General features: G+C 49.0%; 1 protein-coding gene across 1 annotated transcript in view; it reads right to left on the reverse strand.

Annotated features, from left to right (window-relative positions):
* GABBR2 (gamma-aminobutyric acid type B receptor subunit 2) overlaps nt 1-24,184 on the reverse strand; it is a 348,641-nt gene that overhangs the window by 235,478 nt on the left and 88,979 nt on the right. Inside the window, exon 2 of the mRNA XM_025432171.3 lies at nt 3,386-3,523. Within this exon, the coding sequence (XP_025287956.1) occupies nt 3,386-3,523 (138 nt within the window). The remainder of the gene's footprint in view (nt 1-3,385; nt 3,524-24,184) is intronic.

The raw sequence follows: 24,184 nt of genomic DNA on the forward strand, positions 1-24,184 counted from the left end.
GGCCTTCTTTCCAGAACCCCTCCTTCCTATGGTAGTCAGCCTCCAAGATGGGCCCCACTGATTCTCACCTCTCACTGCAGCTTGTACAGTCCTCTTGCATGCTAAATAGGAGCTCATTTACATGACCAATAGAATAAGGTATAAGCAACAGTATGCAACTTCCAATGCAAGGTCCTAAAAGACTCTGCTACCTCTGCCTGGGTCCCCAGGTGAGTTGCTTTGGGAGAAGTCAGTTGCCATGCCATGAGGGCACTCTGGCAGCCCTATGGAGAAACCTACATGGCGAGGCATCAACCTGCCAGCCCTATGAGGGAGCCACCTTGGGGGCTGATTGTCCAGCCTCAGTCAAGCCCTCAGATGATGCTAGACCATGGTCTCCAAATCTTTCAGCTAGACCACAGATGTCAGAGAGCCGACATAAGCCATTCTCTGGGTCTGCATTCCTGACCCACAGAAATAATGAAGTAATGATCACTGTTGATTTAAGCCCCAATTGTAGTTTGGGCATGACTCATTATGTGGCAATAATTAGCACAATCCCCATTTCATAATCCAGTCTCCTGTCTGGTCTACTTCTCTAAGCCAGACACCTGTCTTGCTCATGCTAAGGCCAGACAGCTCTGGCTGGCAAGTCAGGAGTTCCCAACGTTATACTCGCTCCTGCAGCTCCTCAGAGACTTCTGAGGGTCAAATCATTCCAAGGGAGACTATGAAAAGGTCAGGAAGCTCCCTGGATTCCCCTCTAGGAACCTGACCTGCCATGCTGAGCAAAATGTCCATCCGCACGCAGGTCTTTCCATCCTCCACCTTCCTTCTTCCCTCCACCCCTCTGCTCACTCAACAGACACAGAATGAGGTCTGCATAGTGTTAGGGACAGGAATAAACAGGAGTTAAGTCAGGCTCAGGTTCCACCCTTAAGGAGCTTACAGCCCTGCTAAACATGGTCCCACATCTGCAACCCCCTAAGACAGCAACAGGCAGAGGGGCCCAAGGGGTGGGCTAAGTATGCACCATGCTAGAAGTAAATGCAGGGAAGTGAGAAAAAGAATTTCTAGAGGAGCTACCTTAGAGCATACAGTAAAGACAGGCTGCATTTAAGCTGGGTCTCTAAGAATGGGTGACAGACAGGGCATGGGGAGAAGGGGGCATTTTGGGGAGAGGGGTGGGAACAGTGAGGGTAGAAAGACCCAGAATTATGAGGAGTTGGGGTATTCAACTCAGGGAGCAGTAGGAGGCAGGGCAGGGGGTAACAATAAAACAGGAAACACTTAGCACTTAGGATGTGCCAAGCTTGGCTCTAATCACAGTTTTATCACTGAAGCCATCCAGCAGTCCTATGAGGTCAGTCCTCTCACTCCCCTGCTTTTATAGGAGATGGGCTGGGGCTCAGAGTGTAGTGAGTAGGGAGTGTGGTGTGCTCCTCAGTATTGAGGAAGGGAAGCCCAAGCACAGAGAAAGGGACCTGACCAAGGTCTCGCGGCTGTTTGCAGGCACCACAGGGCTTGAAGCCAGGTGAGCGGTGCTGGTTGGGTTGGCACCCTAGCATGCCAAGCTGCTCTTCTGGCCTCATCTCCATGCTGTCATCCCACATACAGCATGGCCCACTTCGGCCACGGCGAATGACTCACTGCTCCCCAGGCCCACATACTCCCCCCACCTCCCACTTCTGAGCACCCCATTTCCTCTGCCAGCAGTGCTCTCCTCCATGGCTCCAGCTGTCCAGCGTCCTCGCCTCCTCCACAGCCAGCTCCACATCTCTCCTCTGGGAAGCCTGCCTTGCCCCTGGGCCAAGTGGGTGGCCCTCCTTGGGACTTCATTCCTTCCTCATCACATCTCAGCAATGGGTAGCTCTTGCCTCCCTCTGGGCTGTGAGGTCAGGGTTTTACCCCCAGCATGTCAGGCGAGCACGGACAGATGCCCTGAACCCCTCGGTCAACAGCAGTGCAGTGAAATCAGGTCCTGCCATGGTCAGGCTCCTCTGGCCTCCTCATTCTCACCCTAGCTCCCCACTGACCATGCTCCTGTCCCACTGTCCCACTTCTCTGCTTCCTGAATGAACCAAGTTCTTTCCCATGGGCCATCTGCACCTACTATTCCATACACCCAACCAGCTCTTTCTCACCCTTCAGGTCTCCACTCAAATGTCGCCTCCTCCAAGAGGCACTCCTGACTGCCTTGGGGCAATCACCACTGGTCCCATCACCCTGCTTATTTCTCTCCTGGCTGTTTCCTACCACAGTCTCAGCTCAAGACTACCTGAGTTTAAATCCTTGCTCTGTTACCTATGCACTGTGGGTCCTTGAGCAAGTCACTAGGCCTCTGTGTGCCCGGGTTTTCTTATTTATAAAATGAGGATGATAACAGTGCCTGTAGCACAGAGCAGCATAAGGATTGAATTAATGCAAATAAGTGCTCAGAGCAGTGTCTGGTACGTTGTGAGTCTGGCACATGCATCACACAAGCATTAGCTCTCAGTATCATTACTTGTTCACTGATTTACTGCCTGGCTGCCTCTTAGCATGTACGCTCTGCAGGGGAAGAGGCCCTAGCTGTCCCGCCAGCACCATAGCTCCAGAGTTTACCAAAACTCCAGGAGCATAATGAGCTGCCCATTACATTTGTTGGATGGATAGACGGGTGGATGATGGAGGGACAGCTGTACGGATGAAGCAAAGATGTAAACAACCTACATGGGCCACCACTCATTCTTGGTGGTCGCATCTTTCCATGCTCTTCTCTCTTCCATCCCAAATAACAGCTAGCACTAGTGAGTTTCTCCTACATCAGACCATCCACTCACTGGCTGGATGGTGGATGGTGTATAACATTTGCCAGTGTAAAGAGCGAATACTGGCCAGGAGCCCCAACAAAGGCTTACATGAGAGAAGAGGCAGTCTTGGTGGACAGGAAAACTTCAGGTTGGGCGTAGGGGGGGTTGGCAGTGAGTAGATAAAGGCCCATCTGATTAGGGAACACTGAGAGCAGGGCTCGGAGGCCTGAAAGTGCAAGATGCCTTTGAGGAAGGGTGGGTGGTTGGGAGGGGCTGAGGCATAGAGTGGCAGGTCAAGAGAGGACACTGGACAAGCAGACTGGCTGGACATTGGTGGCACTGACAGAATCAGGCAGGGAGTCACTGAAAGATTCCAAACACATAGTGGAGGTGGTGGGGCTACCCCATAGAGACCCACTGTGTCGGCCATACCATGACTGGCCAAGGGTCAGACCAGGAGTCAGGGCAGCAGCGGTGGCAGGCAATCAGTCATCCAGGGGAGAGTTGAGGAGGCCTGAACAGGCAACTTAAGAGCTGTGTTGCACAAGAAAGCATTCCTGCAAAAGGCTGGTGTCCAAAGACAGCCCCCCAACCAAAGGTGACCCGGACCTTACCTGCACCAGATTCCAGCCTTGGAGGGACTCCGCGATGATGGATGTAACCGACGGACAGACTCCTCCAAACACCATCAAGTGGTTCGGCCCGTATTTTATTGCATCGTAGAAGGCTTTCAATCCTTTTGCATTATCACACTGGAGAGCAACAGACAGAAAGAATAGCCCAAATTAGAAACGGCTTTCCCCAGGGACAAGGGCCCAACGGCAGATTCACACAAACAAATTTCCTCATGGGAAACCTGCTGGGTTTCAGCTCCCCCATCAAAAGGCCTCTCTCTAAGCCAGCCCCGAGCCCACGCTACAAGCTCAGAGTGTGATGTTGGTACCCTCCATCCTGGCTCTCCTCCCACTGAGCACCCTCCCTATCCAGGATCTCTGGCTCTCCAGCTATCTCCCTGCAGGGCACATTGAGGAAAGGGCCCCCAAATGCCTCACTCTGGGGTCTCCCCCTTCTTGGGGTCATTTACGTGTTAAAAGAGGACAAATCTAACACCCATTAGAATGGCTACTATTAAAAAAACACAAAATGGTTAAGTGTTGGTGAGGATGTGGAGAAACCGGGATGCTGGTACGTTGCTTAGGTAGGAATGTCCAATGGGCAGCTGCAGGAGGGAAAGCACTGCAGGTCCTCAAAAAGGTACACAGGATTACTGAACAAGCCGGCATTCCACTTCTGGATAGACAGCCGGAAGAACTGAGAGCAGGGACTCCAAGAGGTATTTGCACACCCATGTTCATAGCAGCACTATTTGCAATAGACAAAAGGGGGAAACAACCTAAATATCCATCAAGAGACGATTCCAAACATATACAAAATATGGCATATACACACAAGGGAGTATTTTTCAGCCTTAAAAAGAAAGGAAATTCTGACATGTGCCACAAAACTGATAAACCTTGATGACATTATGCTAAGTGAAATAAGTCAGACGCAAAGGACACGTAGTGTATGATTCCACTCAGAAGAGGTCTCTAGGGTAGTCAAATTCATAGAGACAGAAACAGAATGGTGGCTTCCAGGGGTTGAGGGAGAAGGGAATGGGGAGTCAATGTTTAATGGGCATAGAGTGTCACTTTGGGAAGATGGAAAGGTTCCGGAGATGGATGGTGGTGATGGTTGCACTGCCACTGGATGTACCTAATGCCACAGCTGTGCACTTACAAATGGTTAAAAGGGTAAATTTTATGTTATGCTTATTTTACCACAATAAAAAAAGAAGGAAGAAGAGGAGGAGGAAGAAGAAGAGGAGGAAGAAAAGAAAAAGGAAGAGGAGGAGGAGAGGGAGGAGGAGGAGACTCTAGAGGGAAGAGTTTGCTTAGCAAACACTTGCCAAGCGCAGTTGTGTTCAATCTGGGCTGGGTGCTCAGGTAACATACCAGTTGGATCCAGCCCCCTGCCCAGGTGCTCACATCCTAGAGAGGAAAACTGAGCCCTAAAGCAGATCCCGGTGACCCAGTATGGAAACGAACAAGGACAAACGTCCTCAAATGTAGGGAGTTGGGACTCAGTTCCACCTCCATCTCTGTCATTCAAGCTGCCCTGTCATCTCTTCCCTGCACAAAGTCACTGGCGCCTCGCTAGGCTTTTCGCCCTCCCTGGGGCCTGGAGAAGCCTGCTTACCACCCAGCCACTGTCGGAGGGTTCTTTGTAAAACATAAACCTGTCCTTCTGACTATCCTGCTCTCCGCACACTTCAAGCCCAACCTCCTAGCAGGACGGAATTCTCAAAAGGTTAAAAACATAATTCTCATGAAAACCGGTAGTGGGTACATGTCAACCTTTTGTTTAACTCATTAATAAAGGGATCTGCAGGATGACAAAGTGGATTCAAAAGAAAACTTGAGAGACAGGGATTTTTATAGTGAATGGAAAAATAAGAAAGGTGAAAATAAGTAAGGTTGCCAAATCAGATACAAAACTGGTTAATGTCCTACGGGGCAATAAAAATAACCTTTGGGGACAGAAAAGAAAATCACTAAAGACTGGCACATCCTGTCAGTTTTCGAGAATTGTAAGGTGTCTGGGGCTAAATTCCCCCAGTCAGATGACTCGTAGGCAGGGCAGCTAGAAAAGACTCTGTTAGGCTAACTGGTTATAAAATAGTTACTCTGCATTATTTACAAGTTTAGTACCAGGGTCTGAACCCTCCCTGTCATCATGGATACAAGAAGCCACAGGCCCAACCTGCCTCCCCATGCTGACCTGATTTCCCTCCACTCTCTCCCTGGCTCACCAACTACAGCTCACCAGCCTCCTCTCTGCTCCTTGAAACACAAAGCAATTTCCTTCCCGCCTCTGGGCCTTTGCACTTGCTGTTTTCTTTGCTGGGAACAATATTCAATTGGTTCTCGGCATGGTTCACTCCTTCTCATCATCCAGGTCTCGGCATAGCTGTTACCTCCTCAGAGACGTCATCGCTGTCCCCCTTATTCAAAATGTCCCCCACCCCCAGTCACTCCGTAACATGCCCCCTCATTTATTGCCCTAAGAGAGTTCCTAAAATTCTCTGAAATCATGTTGTCTATTTTTTGTTGCAAGTTGACTGACCTACCAACTAGAACATGAGCCCCCGAAAGCAAAGATTTTTGTCACATTTTTGTCACTGTTTTCATAGCTGTCTTCCCAAAGCCTCAGTGAGGACCCAGCAAGAATCTATAGCATGCATGAAGGAGCCCTCGGACATTCTCCCTGTATCTGCTCCTCTTTTCCTTCTATGCCCACATCTCTCTACTTAGTTTTGTCTTCCTCTCCATTCTGTGTCTTCCTCTTCCTTTCTGGTCCCTCTCCCTTAAGTGGTCATAACGTGGGACGGGAGCGGGTTAGTACTTGCTGCTCCCTCCTCATTTGAGAGACTCTGACCCACAGTGGGTGTCAACAGGGCTGGAGGCACAAGTGTGAGGGGTGGCTGGCCTCAGAGAGCCCACTGTCCAGCGGTGAGACCTCAAAGAGGTGGCCAGTCCCATGGGACACAGTGATCATGCACGGCAGGGGTGAGGCCGGGCTATAGACACCCCAGGATGGCAGCAGAGGGCCCTGGGCAAGGCCTAAGGACCAAGCCAGGGTGCTGGATTGCAGCCTGCAGAGATTTGGGAAATAAGGCCATTTTAAAATTTAAGTGTAATTTTTAAAAATGACCACGCTAATTTTTTTTTTTTTTTTTTTTTGCCAAGAAATAAAGAGAGAAAGAGAAGACGAAATGCAGGAAGGAAGGGGGGAAGGCAAAGAAGAAAGATTAACTTCTCATTGCTTCTTGGGGCCCTCCATGAATTGTCCCCGTTCCTTGATTGAAAGCCACACACTCTCCACCCTCAGCAGAACACAGCAGATATAACAGAGTAAGTCATGTTTAATTGTTTCTACCATGATTTACTGAATCATTTCCCATTTTAATACATTCTTATAATGATTTTAGCTTGTTTTCTAATCTATTGCTAATGACAATGATAATACAGTACCACAAGATTTATCATCAAAGTTGCATTAAAATAATATTAGCAACAATGAAGTTATTAATACTTGTTTGCTCTGCAAACATTTCCCTGGCATCTTGTCTGGGCAAGACTCTGTATTAATGATGATGTCCCGATGTCTCACAAATACACCACTTCTGAATGTCAGCTCAAGAATAGGAGAAAATATTTGACAACCAGTATTTGACCTAGAAGAATCTTCTAACATTTGCAACTGTTTATCTGACTCTGTTTCCACCAGGCTGGGTGTGGAAGGCAGAATTTTGGCCCCCGTGACCTGTGCTCCTTGATCTTACTCTCAGGAATATGTTATGTTACATGCAAAACCTTCGCAGATATAATTAAGGTTTCTTATCAGCTGACCTTAAAGAATTATCCAGGTGGCCAATGTAATCACACGAGCCCTGAAAAGCAGAGATTTTTTTTTTTTCTGGTAGCAGGAGTGAAATCAGAGGTTCCAACCATAAGATACATTCAGTGTGCCTGTTGCCTCAAAGAAGAAGGGGCCATGTATTAAGAAAATGAGGGCCTCAGTCTTAGGATCAAAAAGAACTGGCTCTTCCCCAGGTGAACCTCCAGTTAAGAATCCTGCCCAGCTGACACCTTGATTTTCGACCTCGTGAAGCCCTGAGCAGAGGACCCACCAAGATCACGCAATGCCTGGACTTCCGGCCCCTGGACTATGAGCTGATGCATGCTTGTGACCTAAACCACGAAATCGGTGGTGATCTGTTACAGAAAACTAACATGGTGAAGTAAAATGAGAAAAGTAAGAATAATAGAGTGAGGTTTTTCTTCACGTTAAATGTATTCCATTTAAAAAACTATCCTTAATTTATAGATACTTCCTAGTTTGTATGGTGTTGAAATGTTTTTCTATTATGAAATTAAAAATAGCAGAAGGGTTTTGTTTGTAATGTCCTGATGTGACAAAATAAAGGTTCTTTTTTTTTTTTAAAGATGTTATTTAGTTGAGAAAGAGAGAGAGAGCATGAGCAGAGGGAGGGGCAGAGGGAGAAGGAGAAGCAGACTCCCTGCTATGCAGGGAGCTAGGCTAGGGGCTCCATCCCAGGACCCCAAGATCAGTACCTGAGCCGAAGGCAGATGCTTAACTGACTGAGCTACCCAGGTGCCCCCACCCGAATAAATTTTTTTTTTTTAATGTAAGTTTTTCCTCCATGTCCTTCTCCTCACTGCACTCCTTTAGCTTCTACTGATGTGTGCAATCCAAACACGTGGGCATCGCTAATCTAGCCAGCCCTGTACCTTCATTTTCAGATGCACACCAAGGAGAAGAAGGGGAGGAAAGGGGTTCGTCACTGTCCTATCAGGATTAGGGGAGGGATTTCACAATTCCCAGTTCAGAGCTTTCTCAATAATCTGGAGAACTCAGCTCAACAGGCAAGGGGGATGCTGAAGCTAGCAGTGTTCTAGAAAGGGCTGCTTCCCCCAGGATAATGCTTCAAGCCCAGGCCTCCTGATTCATGCTGTGGACCTGAGGCAGGGTCAGCCACCTCCTGGGCATCCGGCTCACTCCCTCAGCTCCCCTAAAGAGAACACTTTTATGGGGACTACCAAATAAAAATCACATGCATGTGTCTGTCCCATTTTAGATACCTTTCTCCCTCATCCTCATTTCTGATACTGTCCCTTCCTGCCTGATACAAATAGTGTCCTAATTAGAGGGACTTTTCCAACTGACCAGAGCTGAGTCTTTGAGGAGGGACCAGTTTGGTCATCACGCTCAGCCCCTCGGGGGCCTAGGACCTGGCATAGCTGTTTTAGAGCCAGCAAGCAGGCCTCTGGGCTCCCTGCCTTCACTTCAACAGGCAGGCTCTCCTTGGATCTGTTCCGTCTTTAACATCAAGTTTCCATGTGATACTTAATTTGAGGAGGGGATTCTATTGCCAGTAGCATGAAATGCCAGGAAACCACAAGGGGGATGACCCCAGAGGTCCCTGGCCATGTATGATTTTTTGGTTTCTGGCCTAGGGAAGGGCAGGTGAGTGCCCTGCAGGTGAGGCTGGATGCGCCAGGCACTTAGGCTCACTCCTTCCACGTTAATCCACAGCACATCAGTTTGCCTGATAATCAATCACCAAATCACTGGGGGGAATTTCTCTAAGTTTGAGTGTCCTGAGGGACTCCCTGCAGACACTTCACACGGCCATTTCATGAGGATTCATCCTTCAGGCTCAGGTGAAAGTCCATTTCACCTGTATTTCACATTCTAGTCCTTCCTGAAGGCTGCACTTGGCGACGCTCCCCTAATGCCTGTTTATTAGCTTCTTCTTGCAGACTCCAGACCCGCCCCTGTGTGAGCCAGGGAGATGCCAAAGCTTTTCCATTCCCCCCACTTAAGGTGTCTGTCAGACAGCTTTTAGTGAGCTGGTCACTGGTCAAAACTATCATTCTGAGAAATTGTTTATGGCAAGTTGTCTTTGGGTGATTTGGCTTCTGACGAATTGCTCTCAGAGCCCCTATAAGGGGGATCTTGAGTCCTGGAAGGAAGCGATGGGCTTTATCAGGTTCTCTGACTTCCCCACCTCCCGGACTAGCTCCCTCCCCCCTGCTCACCTCTTGGGGGCATCCTGGGGGTTGGCCTGGCCAGACCTGACCCCCAGAAGACAGGGGAGGTAATTCCATCGCTGCTCACATTCCCATGCAGTGGTACAAAGCTTATCGAAGGGGCACAGCCTCTGACCTGCATTTCTGCCACCTGGACACGGGCTCTGGCACACGGTTGGCCCTCAGTCACTGTTGCTTCCCCCGCCCCAGCTCCCGGTCCAGTCCGTCCAGTATGCTTCCTCTTCGCCCTCTACTGACTTGACTCCACATCTACAGCAGCTCATGGTCCCTGCACCCAAATTCCCTTCCCCGACTCCACTCCCGATGACTCCTCTTTCCTGGTAAGGACACACTTGTCACAGAGAAATCATAATTGGCACATATAGGCTATAAATGGGAATAGATCCAAAAGCCATGCAAATCCATTTTTTTAAATGGAAAAGTAAAACTCTGGAATACATTCCATTTTTCATTTATATCTCATTTTAAAAGAATTAAAATACTTTTTTTGACTCAAAAATTTCAAAGCCAATGTTGCTGAGAGTTAAAATGTAGAAATGCCAAGAAAATGTCAGAGTTAATAACGACCAATCTGAGACTGAGAATTACTCTGTACAGAATTTCAGAATTGAAGAATTTAAAACCCGATGTGTCCGACCCGCCCCAGATACAAAGTCCTCCTTTGTGCCCCCTGCTCCAGGAGCAGTCAGCATCTGCTTACATTCCTCCAGTGGCAGGAGTCTCACTCCCTCACCAGGGAGCTAAGGTGTCATTGGCCAGCTCTGCTTCTTACAAAGTATTAAAATCACCTTCCTTTTGTAGTTCCCTTTCAAGTTCTCATGCTAGAGCAAAGGTCAGCAAACTTCTCCTGGTAAGGGTCAGGCGGTAAATATTTTAGGCTTTGGAGACCATATGGTCTCTGTTGCAACTTGTCAACCCCTTGTAGCACAAAAGCAGCCACAGACAATACATAAACAAATGAGCATGGCTGCATTCCAGTAAAATTGTATTTACCAAAACAGGCAGCAGTCAGATTTGTGCCCTGGGCCATAGTTCGCCCACCTCTGCTCTGGAGCCTATTAGTCTCCCATTCCCATGAGAGCCCTTCAGACACCCAAACTCAGGCAGCCTGACTTGACTCCAGGAAATGCTTTCAGGCCAAATGACACTTAGCTCTTCTAATCACCCCTGTAGGATATGGTGTCACACCCTTTCCACTTGTGGTCATCCTCCAGAAAGGCTTCAGAAGGCAGACATTTCTAGGATGCACCCCCAGATATCTCCAACCGTCTGCACTGAAAAGTGACACTAGCTAATACGCATCGTGATCTCACTGTGTTCAGCATGGTCCTAAAAACTTCATGTAAATTATCCTATTTGTTACTCACAATACTATTATAAGGTAGTTTTACTATTATTATTTCCAATCTTACAGAAAAGGAAATTGAGCTCCAGAGAAGTTAAATAACTTGCTCAAGGTCACATAAAGGGTGAAGATTCCATCCTAGGCAGTGTCGCTTCAGAGTACTGTTTTATTTTAAATAAGAATATGTTATTTTGAAATATTTCATGTGTGGAAAAGAATATATCACAGATATATAACTTACATAAAATATGAAAAACAGTAGTACAAACCTACAGGATACCCAATACACAGCTAGTGTGGAAGCCTGTGTGTGGCCACCCTGTATCCCCTTTCTTCACCCAAGGGGTACTCCTCATCTGGATTTATCCTTCCTTGCTTTTCTTTATTGTTTTATTACATGTCTGTGTTTCTTAAACACTAGATCATGTGATTGTATTTGTTTTCAAATGTATATATACTTAGAATCATGCTGTAAATTTTGCCTGAAACTTGAACCAAAGACCCCTTTATGGCTCTGCATTGTGTGTGAGACATTTGGATGTTTATTGCTGAACACAGTGGCAGTTCATTTATTTTCAGAGGTGCATAGTATTCCGGGGCAGGAATATGCCATGGTTTGTTTCTTCCTTGCCCTGTTGATGGACACTGGGATTGTTTCCAGTATTTTGTTTGGTTGCCGTTGTAAATAAGATGGTTGAAAATTCCTACATGTGTCTCCTGACACATATGTGCAGAGCTCCTCTAGTGTCTAAATGTGGCAATGGGAGTGTTAAATCACAGGATTTCCCACATTCTTTTCAAAGTGCTTTTATCCATTTACACTCCCACTGTCAGTGTTTGACAGGTATCATTACTCCATATCCCTACTAACTTTAATTTTTGCCAATATTGTGAGCATTGATGTCATTTCAACTTGTCTGTTCCTGATTATTAAATAGGATGAGCCATCTTTACATATGTTTATAGGTGTTTTGTTTCTTCTTTGGGACCAGTGACTTTGCCCATTTTTCTATTGGGTTGTATTTTCCTTATCAATTTGTTCAGAGCATGCCTAGACATAATGATAAACAAAACAAAATGATCACCTGCCACATTCTGGGCATGGACTTCTATTAATGCGACCTTAGAATGCAATCTTTGTAACTGGCACCTACTTCACACAGACCTTACTGTCAGTAAAAACTACTAAATCAGCACACACAATCTTGGTAACAAAACACCTATGAAACTTTCTTAGAGGGACGCCTGGGTGGCTCAGCAGTTTAGTGCCTGCCTTTGGCCCAGGGTGTGATCCCGGAGTCCTGGGATCGAGTCCCACATCTGGCTCCCTGCATGGTGGAGCCTGCTTCTCCCTCTGCCTGTGTCTCTGCCTCTCTCTCTCTCTCTCTCTCTCTCTCTCTCATGAATAAATAAATAAAATCTAAAAAAAAAAAAAAAAAAAAAGAAAGAAAGAAAGAAACTTTCTTAGAGGGAGGGGAGAAAAAGACAACTTGATGATAAATGCAGCCAACCAAAACATGATTCAAAACACAGATCTCAGGAACGGAGGCTTGTGGTTAAAAAGAAGCAATTGTGAGTACTGCACCCATTTCACGTGAATCAGCCAGCAAAGCGAAGACAATAACATAACATAAAACTCAGAAGGAGGAGGAGGCAAAGGAGTCATAAGATTGCAAATTTCCTCTTCTTAGACAGGAAAACTTGAATTGATATCATCTAAAATTGAAAACTGGAGTCTAAAAGCCAGGACTTTAACCTCACTGCATTTCATTGTCTTTTATTACCCTTGATATTTTAGAAATCAGGATTTTCTGTAGTGAAGGCAAAATTGTTTAATGTAGAGTAATTCCTTCTTTATATTTCCTTAGTTTCTTCTGTGGCATTCAAAAAAATAAAATTTAACATCAGTTTTAGATAGCATGTAATAATGATCTCATTTATAATATTATTTCTGTCTATCTCTCTCTAACATATGCATGGAGACATGTCTGGAATGAGACTTATCTGATGTTCAAAATGGTGAGATTTTGAATGATTTTTTTTACTCTCTTCTTTGTACCTGTTTTACTCAAGATTTTTTTAAATGCATATATTATTCTTAAAAGATGGGAGGTCGTTTTGAAACCAGTAGGCTTCTCACACCCAGCATGCTTTCACAACTGTGTTAAGTCTCTCTCGTTCTGTTCTGGGGCTGACTTTCTGAGCTGAAGAACAGGACTTTACATTTCTTACTGCTAACTCATGTTTAAAATTAGCCCAGCACCATGGCCAACTGAATTAAACACTATCTTGTTTTGCCAGTGAAATTAATTCATTCAGACATTTTCTGAGCCTCTATTAAGTGCTAGGAGAACAGAGCAGGTCCCTGTGACACAAAATTCCTTGAACCAAGTAGATACTCAAGAAACATTTATCAACATATTACATTTGGAAACATTAAGAGTAACAGTAATAACACAGCATTTATTTGTACCAGGTCGATTCTCATTTATATATAAATAAATAATAATCACTTAATCCTCACAACAACCTGGTGAAGTACGTCCTTTTATTATTCTTATTTTAATAGATGAAGCAATTGAGGGTCAGAGAGGTGAGTCATTTGCACAAGGTATTTCACGGCCGGCAAGGAAGAAGCAGTCAGGATACGGACTCTGGATCCCTGCTCCAGGGTATCTGGGTTCTGTTTTTCTCCAGAGGCGCTCCAGTGACATGACATCCTGCAGCCTTCCTTGCGATCACATGTGACCATCGAGCTTTGGGCAATGGCAGGTGAGTGAGGGGATGTGCGCTCTGCCCGGGATTGGCCTAGGAAGCCACTCCGTGGATGCTCTGTGCTCTCTGTCCTGTCCACAGTATGAGTGGGGAAGACTCCAAGGACCTACAAGTGGGGGAGCTCCCCCAACTGCGAATCCCTGTGGCCATCATGGAAAGGCACTGCCACTCCAAGAGAAACTGTCATTAGGAGGACAGTCTCAAGAGCTGACAGCGTCTGGGAGTCGTGCCCTTGGGATGCGCCCCACTCTCGCCAGGCCACCCAAACCTTGATGGAGCATGGTGGTGGAAAAGGGGCTCACCGTTTCCAGCCAGCACCAGTCCACAGCAGGCAAGCTTGGCGTCCCTGGTCTGGCTGGGACTTCCTCAGAGCTACCATGCTGCCTGTACCCCTTCCTACCCACCCGCTTTTCACAGGTGTCAGACCTGCCCACGCTCAGAAGACCTGTCCTGCCTTTCTCAGCACTCACCCCCTGCCCTGTGCATTTCCCAGTGCACCTCCTGACTCCATCTGGGCACCTGTTCCCAGAGGCCACGACCAACATGCCCCTCCGACCTGCGCTTGACTATTGACACCGAGCAAGAAATCACCTTCATACACGAAGCCACACGAGTGTCTGTTAGTGCAATTAGATAGCATCGACGAATAAACATTCCCAACCACCTGCTGTAAAAATTTTGAAATGTAAGAAATCAAAATGTCTGGAAAACGATTAGAGAAAGGTGAAACTTTAAAAGGGAGACCAAAAAAGATTACAGGAAGAGGCAGAAAGCAAGCGTGCTGTGCATTTAAAATATTCCCCCTCCCATGCGGGAGACTGATGTCCAACCAGAATTGAAGGGACATGAGCAGATACAGCTCAGATTTGCTGCCCTCTGTCCCCCATGCCCAGCGGAGGGCCTGGTTCCAAACAGGTGTGTTTAGTACATCCTGGCTGCCCAACATTATGCTGCCTGGTGGATGCAGTCCCTGCGGGTGGATACAGCCTGAAATAAGAGTAGTCATATCCGCAACTCTGTCCCAAAGAGCTTATTAACTCCAGCCATCTTGAGTTTTTCACACCCTTTCCTTGGGGTGATGGACAGACCATCTGCTTCTAAAAGCCTCCAGAGAGCCAGACTGTCCATCCTGGATACTGAGAAAAACTGGCATTTCTGTATTCTCCCTGAAGTTGTCACTCTGAATTCTCGGCCAGCTGCAGACTGTGTTATTTGAGGATGATGGAGCTACACAGCTCACGTCTCTCCTCTGCACGGGTAAAGCCGCCATCTCCCCAAATTTACAAAATGTTTCTCAGACTGGTGGATACAAACTGTGTTTCTTGGTTAGCTCTCCATAAGTACCCCCGCAGATGCAGGTGTGACATGTTTAAAAGTCAGGATCATGAGACGTCTGGGTGACTCAGTGGTTGAGCATCTGCCTTTGGCTCAGGTCATGATCCCGGGATCCTAGGATCGAATCCCACATCGGGCTCCCTGCACGGAGCCTGCTTCTCCCTCTGCCTGTGTCTCTGGCTCTTTGTGTGTATGTCTCATAAATAAATAAATAAATTTTTTTAAAAAGTCAGGGTCATGAACACGAAGCATGTGTAGGCTGCCTGTCTGGAGGGGCGAAGGGGAGGAGGAGGAGGTGTGGGGGTGGGAGTGCTCCTTTCACAGGTTTGCACAAATATCACAAATTGTCAGCCTGTCCCCAGGGGATGGGGGCCCAGGTCACCTGCCAAAGAGGGACCACACACTGGTTGCAGGCCATCAAGCTATCTGCCCCTCTCCACCCCACATATACCTGCACAATGTGCTTCTCTGAGGGGTGCCCTCACTCCACATTTGCTGAGGAAGGGCGGGTGGTGTGAGGGGGTAAGACATGGTCCCTGCCCTCAGGGACTCCTCTCGCCTAGAGGAGGTGAGACAGGAACAATTTGGTAAAATTTGGTGCGGAGCACAGCGAAGGTTTGGATGAGTCACAGAGCACTCCTCTGTTCCAGTAATACTCATGGGGGCGGTGATTAAGAGCCAGGCCCCGTGGTAGGTGCTGGGGCCAGTCTCGGCCATCAGGGAGTAAGGAAGAAAATTGAAACAAAAAGCTGTAACACAAGGCCAGGTAAAAGTGGGAACCATGGCAGAGACACAAGTCACGCAAAAAGGAAGGCATATTCAAGTCACACTGGCATTTTCTGTCCAGACTTCTTGGAGGAGGTGCATTCAGGCTGAGCCTTGAAAGGTGTAGAAGACATAGAGGTGATGGGGAGGCACCTGGCATGAGCGGAGTCCCGGAGATGGGAAAGGTCAGGGCACACTGGAGAAATGGAGTATTTTGCTTCTGGGGTGGGAGCACAGAGTGGCAGAAGGGATGGGTGGGGTGAGCCGGCACCCTGGGGAAGCTTGGACACCAGGCAGGGCGTGCTTTCTTCGGGCAGCAGCAAGCACTGCAGAACTTTAATCAGCGGAGTGCTGAGATGGAAGCCGGCTTCACACAGGTGCCTCTGGAGGCTGGTGTAGAGGAAGGAGGCCGCGGGGGGGAAAGGAGGTCAGCTGGGAGCTGGTGGCCATGGTCCAGATGTGAGGCCTGATGAGCTACCTGGCCTAGAACCCCTGGGAAAAACACATGCCCAGAGAAGAGCTCACTTGTCAGGCCCCTTAACGAAGGGGTTCTGAGGCTTAGGTTTGACCAGCACATGACATCAACAGGACCCAGTCAAATGGGTCCATCTCAACAGTCTCCTTAATGGGACCCAGTGATGGGGAAGACCAATGAAGAAAGAAAGAAAGAATAAACCCAGCTCTGTCAAGCACAGGTTGCGATCCTGCAAAGGGTAGGGCCAGGCCTGCCATGCCTCGCCCTGTGACCTCCTCTTCACCGGCCTTCACTTATAAAAAATGAGAAGGTAGAGTTAGCAGATCTATCAGTCAGGAGAGGTTAGGCTATGCTGTGGCAACAAACGTGCCCAAATCTCGGTGGAACCGAGACCCCCAAATCTCAATGGGACATTCCAGAAAAAAATTGATTTCTCTCTCATTGATGAGGGCTCAATGCATCATAATAACTCAGGAAACCATACTGATGGAATAACCACCATCTTAAATGCTGCCAGTTGCCACAGGAGTAGGAAAAAGAAAATTCTCTAGAGACTGAACCAGCATTTAAATGGACCTCATGGGCAGCCCGGGTGGCACAGTGGTTTAGCGCCACCTGCAGCCCGGGGTGTGATCCTGGAGACCCGGAATCGAGTCCCACGTCGGGCTCCCTGCATGGAGGCTGCTTCTCCCTCTGCCTGCGTCTCTGCCTCTCTAAATAAATAAATAAATAAATAAATAAATAAATAAATAAATAAATAAATAAACAAACAAACAAACAAACTTTAAAAAATAAAAATAAAAAAAAATAAATGGAACTCATTGGCCAGACATGACCCAGGAAAGTCCCAGGGACCACATGCAAGCTGACCAGCAGGAGAGGGGACCCAGGTGTCAGGGAACCTACAAATGACCACCACGGTTTATCTCTCCGATTCCTTCATGCCCGAACAGTCTGTGTTTTGGTCCGAGCTCAAGGCCAGATTTTGGTTCAATTTATACATATCAAACTGACATTTCTTCAGAACTGACCTATGTGCCAGGCACCTCGCTAAATTCTTTACATGCATCATCTCTTTCCCCTTTCATAATGGATCTCACATAATATTTGCAATGACCCTATGAAAAGGATACCGACATTACCCCTCATTTAACAGAGGAGAAGATACAAGTCCAAGGAGCTTAACTGACAAGCTTGAGGTCACATGACTAGTTAAGTCCTGATCCCAGGACTCAAAACCAGGCCCTAATGCTCCAAACCCTGCCTCTGCCTCTCATCATCTGAGCCGTCCAGAAATGGGGTAAAATGCCTGGGAAGACAGCGGGCTGCCTATCACTGTGGGTGTTCAAGCAGAAGTCTGCAGGAGAATGCTATAAGAAAGGATTATTTCTCCGAGGAAAGGACTAAATTAGTAAAAGACTCTAATCCTGAAATTCCATGGGAAGAGAAAACAAGACAGGAAAAGTGGGGTCAGTCTTGGGAAGAGCAAGTGGTTTCTCTGGGTTGGAGCACTCCGTGAGCGGATGAAAGAAATGAGAGATGGATTGGAATGGGGGGTTGAGCGAGCACCTGTTTATGGGGCTGCACCCTATCCTGGGGGCCCCAGTGAGCTTTTGTTTTGGTTTGTTTTTTAACCATTTTAATCATTTTTAAGTGTACAATTCAGTGGCATTAAGTGCCCCCACGATGTGGTATGACTATCATCAGGATCTATTTCCAGAATGTTTGCATCATGGCAAACAGAAAAGTCAGTATCTATTAAACCCAGGGGCGTTCTTAAAAGGGCTTAACCTGATAACGACATCACCAGAGCTGAGCCGGGAAGACATTCCTTCCCATCACTTGAAGGACGTGACTTAAAGGTAGAGAGGCTGGCCAAGGGGATGGATGGCTAATGAGGCCAGCGTGGGGGTCCAGGCAGGAGATGGTAGGAGCGAAGGCCGGGCAGTCAGAGGGATGGTGGGCAGGGTCGGACGCAGAAAGCAGAGAAAGGGAAACCCCAGAGGGAGAGGGGAGTCTTAGCTTCCTCCAGGCCCCTGTGTGTCCTGGGCCACCAGGATGTGAGCTGGGGGAACCAGGAGACCATGCAGGGCTCAGGAGATGCTGCCGAGACCAGCGCTGGACTGGACGCAGGTGAGGGACTGGGCCAGTTGCCCGCTCCACCGACTTTCCCTGGAGAGCCACATCCAAGCTCGACAGGTCTTCCTGGGACACAGGCCAGAGCTGGCCCCCCAGGACCCCCAGAGGTCTGTGGCCTAACACTACTCCTGCCTGAGCTCAAACACTCACTGGACACCCGCTCAGAGGTGAGTGGTGACTGCAGGCCCGACGGGATCAACACCCCGTCGGCCCAGAGCCACACTCATCACTCAGGAGGCCCGTCCTCCGTCAGCAACAGCTCAGCCGGACTTAATTATGTGTCTCTCCTGTCCTCCAGCGGGGGACATGACGGTCACTCCCTGCCTGATGGATGGAGGCTGGGCCTCTGTCACACACCATCGTGACCAGGGGACTCTACTCAGGGACTTTCCAATTCTTCAATCTTGTCATACATCCTTCCATCTCTGCTGCAGGCACCCATCTCCAGAGTTCCTTTCTGGAGGTGATTTTCGCAACGCCTTGGCACCCTGGACCAGCTCCCATAGCAACCCCGCCATGGCCACCCGGGCCCACAGGCACAGTGCTCAGTGCACATAGAAGGTGACTTCAGAGGTCCAACCTGCACGGCCTGGGACCTAGCTGGTCCCCATCTCGGCATCTTGTTCCCATACTTCAGCTTCTCCGAGTCTGAAGTCCTACCACGCCTTTCCAGGTGTGCATCCCCAGGACCCCATCCTTGCCTGCCCCCCCAACTCCCCCATGGCTGAGATCCTGCTGAGTGGTCTCCAAGCCCACGTGGCATTGCCCACCAAGACTGTAGCGCCTGGGGCTGCCCCTGGACTCTGAAGGAGGTGAAGCTTCTCCTTGCCCAGAAAACATGCAAAGGGGTTTCAGCCTGAAGCCTCGCTTAAAAGACAGAGCAGAAAACAGATAACACCAAGTATTGAGAAGGGAGCAGGGAGGCTCTGAGAGAAGGAATTCTTTTGAGGAGTAGGACCCAGAGGAAGTACTGGTGGGGGTGTTGGGGGAGGCTCCAGAAGGGGGATTCATTTGAGGGCTGGGTTTCCAGGAAAGGGTCCTGTGGATCTTGGGGCACCAGTTTGGGATCAGTGCATTTAGGAGTATGATCCATTCTGAGGAAGCCCCTTTGTAAGACCCCTGACCAGTTCCAAGAGCAGCAGCCTTTGGAAGGCAGGGGCAGGTGCAGACGCTCAGAGGGCAGCCCATCCCAACCAGGGTGGGGAGCTCACACTGCTTCTTTGTGAAACAGGCAAGCAATGCTGAGAAGGCCTAACCCTTGGGCACTAATGGGGGCTACATGGGGCAGAGCCTTTTGCTATCTATTAATGCTATTTATCAACTCAAGGCATTACCATTTACTAAGCATCTCCTGCATGCCATGCTCTGTGCCAGGCACCGGGAAAACAGAGGGAAACAAGTCAGAGCCCATTCTTTAAAGCTCACAGGCTAGTGGGGATGAGAGAGAAGCCAAGGAGCAATCACAGCAGGGGGCGGGAAAGCTAGGAGAAGGGCTGCAGTGTGGGGCCCGAAAGGGGCTACTGAACCGGATACCAGGAACCAGGATAGGTGTCCTGCAGGAGAAGGCACCTCTGCTGAGTCTTAAAACAAAAGAGAAATTCACCAGATGCAGAGGGTGGAGAGGGTGGCCCTCCGTGGGAAGACTGTTCCCTCGTTCGGGCTATTTGAATTTACTGAGCACCTACTATGTGTCAGGCACTGTGATAGGTGGCAGGGATGCAGCAGGGAACAAAATCCCCACCCCTGGAGAGCTTCCATTTTAGCCATTCCAGCCAAGGAGAGAGAGAATAAATAAGCAGGATAAGTAAAATGTTAGGCAGCGTTAGATCGTGCCATGGTAAGTCGAGCGTGTTCTACGGCGATGAGAGCTAAAAGGAAAAATGCAGTGGGGGCACAGGTCATGTGGGGTGGTGATGGGGAGACAGTGAACTGATTCTCTAGATTCCCTTTCAGCAATGACCCACATCCAGAAGAGATCATGGGGAGCATAGAGGAGGTGAGAGGGTGTGCAGGACAGGAGTGTCACGGGAAGCACGGAAGACCAGTTTCGCGGGGGGGGGGGGGGGGGGGGGGTGCAACTGAAAGCAGACCCCAGGGAGCATCATAGCGAATTAGTCATGGTAATCTTAATTATCATTAAACCAGCACCACTGCTCGCATTCCTAATGTACTACTGAAGGTCAGAGCAACTGAGAATCATAATAATTTGGGAAAAGTTCTCCTCCAGTGCCAGAAGCTGCCAAGCCTTGCCAATGAGAACAGCCACTCAGATGGGGCACCTGGGTGGCTCAGTGGTTGAGCGTCTGCCTTCTGCTCAGGTCGTGATCCCAGGGTCCTGGGATCCATCCGCCATGGGGAGCCTGCTTCTCCCTCTGCCTATGCCTCTGCCTTTCTGTGTGTGTCTCTCATGAATAAATAAATAAAATTAAAAAAAAAAAAAAAGAAACACACACACACACACACACACAAACAGCCACTCAGAATCTCAGAATCTAGGGATCGAGAACCCTCGAGATGGTTTCACCCCTGGCTAGTGTGACCTGCCAGAGGCAGAAGAACACAGGAGGTGATAGAAACACAAGTGGGAAAACCTCTGAGCTGGAGGAAGGGTCTTTGAGCCCAGGACGCAGGACCCAGGGGATCAAAGGTGGTGCATCTGCCAAAACAGGGGCCATGGCCTGATCCCCATCTTTTCTGCCAACTCCTGGTTGGTGCCTGCTGGGCAGGTCTCTACCCTCCTGAGCTGCTTCTAAAGCAGGTCTAAGGAGCCTCCCTTTACTCACAAGGCAGATGGCAGGTCAGGGGGCTCTTGTCACCATTCATACCCCGATCCTAGGGCAGAGCCTGTCCTGGGACTGAAGTCCTGGGCTCCTGTTTATTTGCTGTTTGCTGGGTGACCTTGAACTAGGCTCCTCTTATGTCTGGGCTTCCGGTCCTGGGACAGACTCTAGGATCTCCAAGGTTCTGGGAGGTCTCTTACAGGACTTACAGATAGTTTGGCACCTCTAGAGCAGGTCCTGCCAGAACCACCCCCCAAAAGTGAGCGCAGTTCTAACCATGAGTGACCTCTGCCCAGGCCAGACTCAGGGTAAAAGTAAGGCTGCCCATGGCCTCCACACCACCCCCTCCCCAGGACTCTGCTCTGTAAACACTCATGATGGCCTCCTGGGCCATTTCCCAAGTGGAGGGCAAAGAAAAATTGTCTTCATAAATCCTGCAAACAAAATAGGAGGATTTTTCAGGATTTATTCATTTTCATGCAGAAAAAAATATGATTTTTTTTTCCGAGTAGCGACCTTGCTGTGAAATTCTTACTTTGTCTTCCTTTTAGGTTTAACAGATCTTTCCTGAGCCTTAAAAAAATGATCTGAATGCAGTTCTTCAAATTAAAAAAAAAAAAAAAAAAAAAAAAAAGCCAGCAGGAAGTGAAGTGAAATGAGACGGATAAAAAAAGATAAATATTGCATGATTCACTTCGATGAGGGACCTAGAGGAGTCAAATTCATGAAGAAAGAAAGTAGACAGGTGTCTCCCAGGGGCTGGGGGAGGGGCACGGGGGAGTCAGTGTTTAACAGGTAGAGGGTTTCAGTTCGGGAAGATGAGTTCTGGAGATGGGTGGTAGAGACGATGGCCCAACAGCGGGAACGTCCTCCAAGCCGCTGAAGTGTACCCTTAAAACTGGCTCAAATGGCAAATTCGATGTTAGGCACATTTTGCCACAATTTGAAATAAACAAGCAGGAAGGTGATCGTTTCTTCCCCAGGACAGGTTCTGCGGCCTCTCCAGGGGCCTCAGTTTTCTAACCCTAGGATGGGACAGAAATCCGTTCCTCCCTACTCCCTGAGCCTGGGTATGGAAAGAGAACACGCGCCTTTGTTCTCTGCCAGGCCAGGAAAGGGTTTTTCAAACAGCACTACACAAAGAAAGTAAAGGGAAACAAAACTGGAATTCCGTGACGGATACACAGAAGCACAGCTTGTGTGCCCCGTGTCCGGAGGGCCGACGCCTGTGCGGTCGGCGGGCTCCTGGCCCAGCTACCCTCTGCCCTGCGTTCGTGCGGAGCCTGGGGCGAGAGCAGGAAGGGGCCGAGGGCACACGGCAGGTGGCGGGGCGAGCTGGGGAGGCCCTCCTGCCCCAGACACTATGCCCCCCTTACTCAGCAACAGGCCCCACTCCTTGGACCCCGTGTGGCTTCTGTTCTGCACAACAGACATTCCACATCCTCTGTGCCTGGCCAAGCCCAGCATGTCTTGCTTCATTCTGGAAGCCTCCACTGGGTGAAATGTCCTTTTCCATGGGTTAACCCAGCACTCTCTGGAATAGAATGACCCCGGGCAGCCCCCGGAGTGTGGCTCCCTGAGGGCAGCGCTATATCCTGTACCTCTGCAGCGTAATGGCCAAGGGCCCTTATTCTGCAGCCAGGTGCCTGGTTTCAAACCTCCTGCTTACCAGCCATTTGATCTTGGGCCAATTCTAGTCAGTTCTCTCTTCCAGATGCCCAGTACCCCTGGCAGGCAGAGGTGCTGAGTGAAGGTTTGCTGGCCACCCAATGGGCAAATGAAAAGAGTCATGGCAACCTGGAGGGTGGACACCAGCCTATGAGTTCCTTCCTGGGGCTTCATTTTTTTTTTTTTAAAGATTTTATTCATTCATTTATTCATGGGAGACACACAGAGAGAGGCAGAGACATAGGCAGAGGGAGAAGCAGGCTCCCTGCGGGGAGCCCAGGCGGGACTCAATCCAGGGACCCCAGGATCATGACCTGAGTCAAAGGTAGACGCTCAACCACTGAGCTACCCAGGTGTCCCTGAGGCTTCACTTTGAACAGCAGCGGAGACCCCAGAACAGTCCCCACCCTGTCTGGTCCTTCCTGAGGTGACGAGAAGGGGATATCCTCACAAGTCTCCCCGCTCTCCATACTCCTCTAAAAGCCTGGGCCACCGCAGCCCTGCCATGGAAGGAGCGAGCAGGATGGTCACGACAGGCACCATATGGGAGCCCGCCCCTCGCTATTTTGGGCCAATCTGTTGACATGACAACCAGGCTTCCCGACCCTGCCACACAGCCTCCATCCTAGGGTCTGTGCTGTGCCAGGAACATCCTTTACCAGCTGTCTCCCAGGTTAGAGAGGTGTTTGCACAGATTCTATCAAGATCCTTCCCCCTCAACAGCAGCAGATGGGGATGTTAGGCCAGGCATCCCTGTGTGGTGGGCCCCGGAACCGGCAGTTTTGCTCTTCAAGGCCCAAAGGTGGAGCATAAGCGAGCAAAGAGGAAGGGGTGACCCCCATCTCAGGGCTTTCCAGGACACCCCAAGGTTGACTCACCTTCCCCAGCTAGTTACTGATGAGGGCCCACGCCCATGCCCCACTCAGTCTCCCGATATTCCTATTTTAGGAAATGTCAGGCCAGAAAGTCTCATAGAGGTCATCTGGGCCAAGCAATGCATTGCACTGTTGAGAGAATCCAAGGTGTGTGGCTTATTGAAATCACACAGATTCCCCCCCGCCCCAGTCTCCCCCCAGCCACACAGGAGTCCCCACACCCCATCAAGATTCCATTCATGTTGCTCTGAAACAGGTGAAAGAATGTGCTGGATTCTCCTACATCACAACAGAGCACAGAGAATTTTATTTTTAAACCAGCAACTCTGTGACCACAAACAACGTGCCAGGGACAACACATCGGCCTAAGCGCCCCCTGGGGTGCCAATAACAATGACAGAAATCATCACAATGGCACCTCTCACCTCCTGAGGCTCCTTGGGCACCAGGCAAGGCCCTCAATTCTTCACAAACCTCATCTCAAGTAGCTGAATGTTTACAGCACCCCCACTTTGCAGATTTGGAAACAGAAGCGCAGAGAGTTGAAGTAAGCATCAAGGGCATACTGGCGGCAGAGGG

This window comes from Canis lupus, chromosome 11 (genome assembly GCF_003254725.2).
Source record: "Canis lupus dingo isolate Sandy chromosome 11, ASM325472v2, whole genome shotgun sequence".
Taxonomy (NCBI): Eukaryota; Metazoa; Chordata; class Mammalia; order Carnivora; family Canidae; genus Canis; species Canis lupus.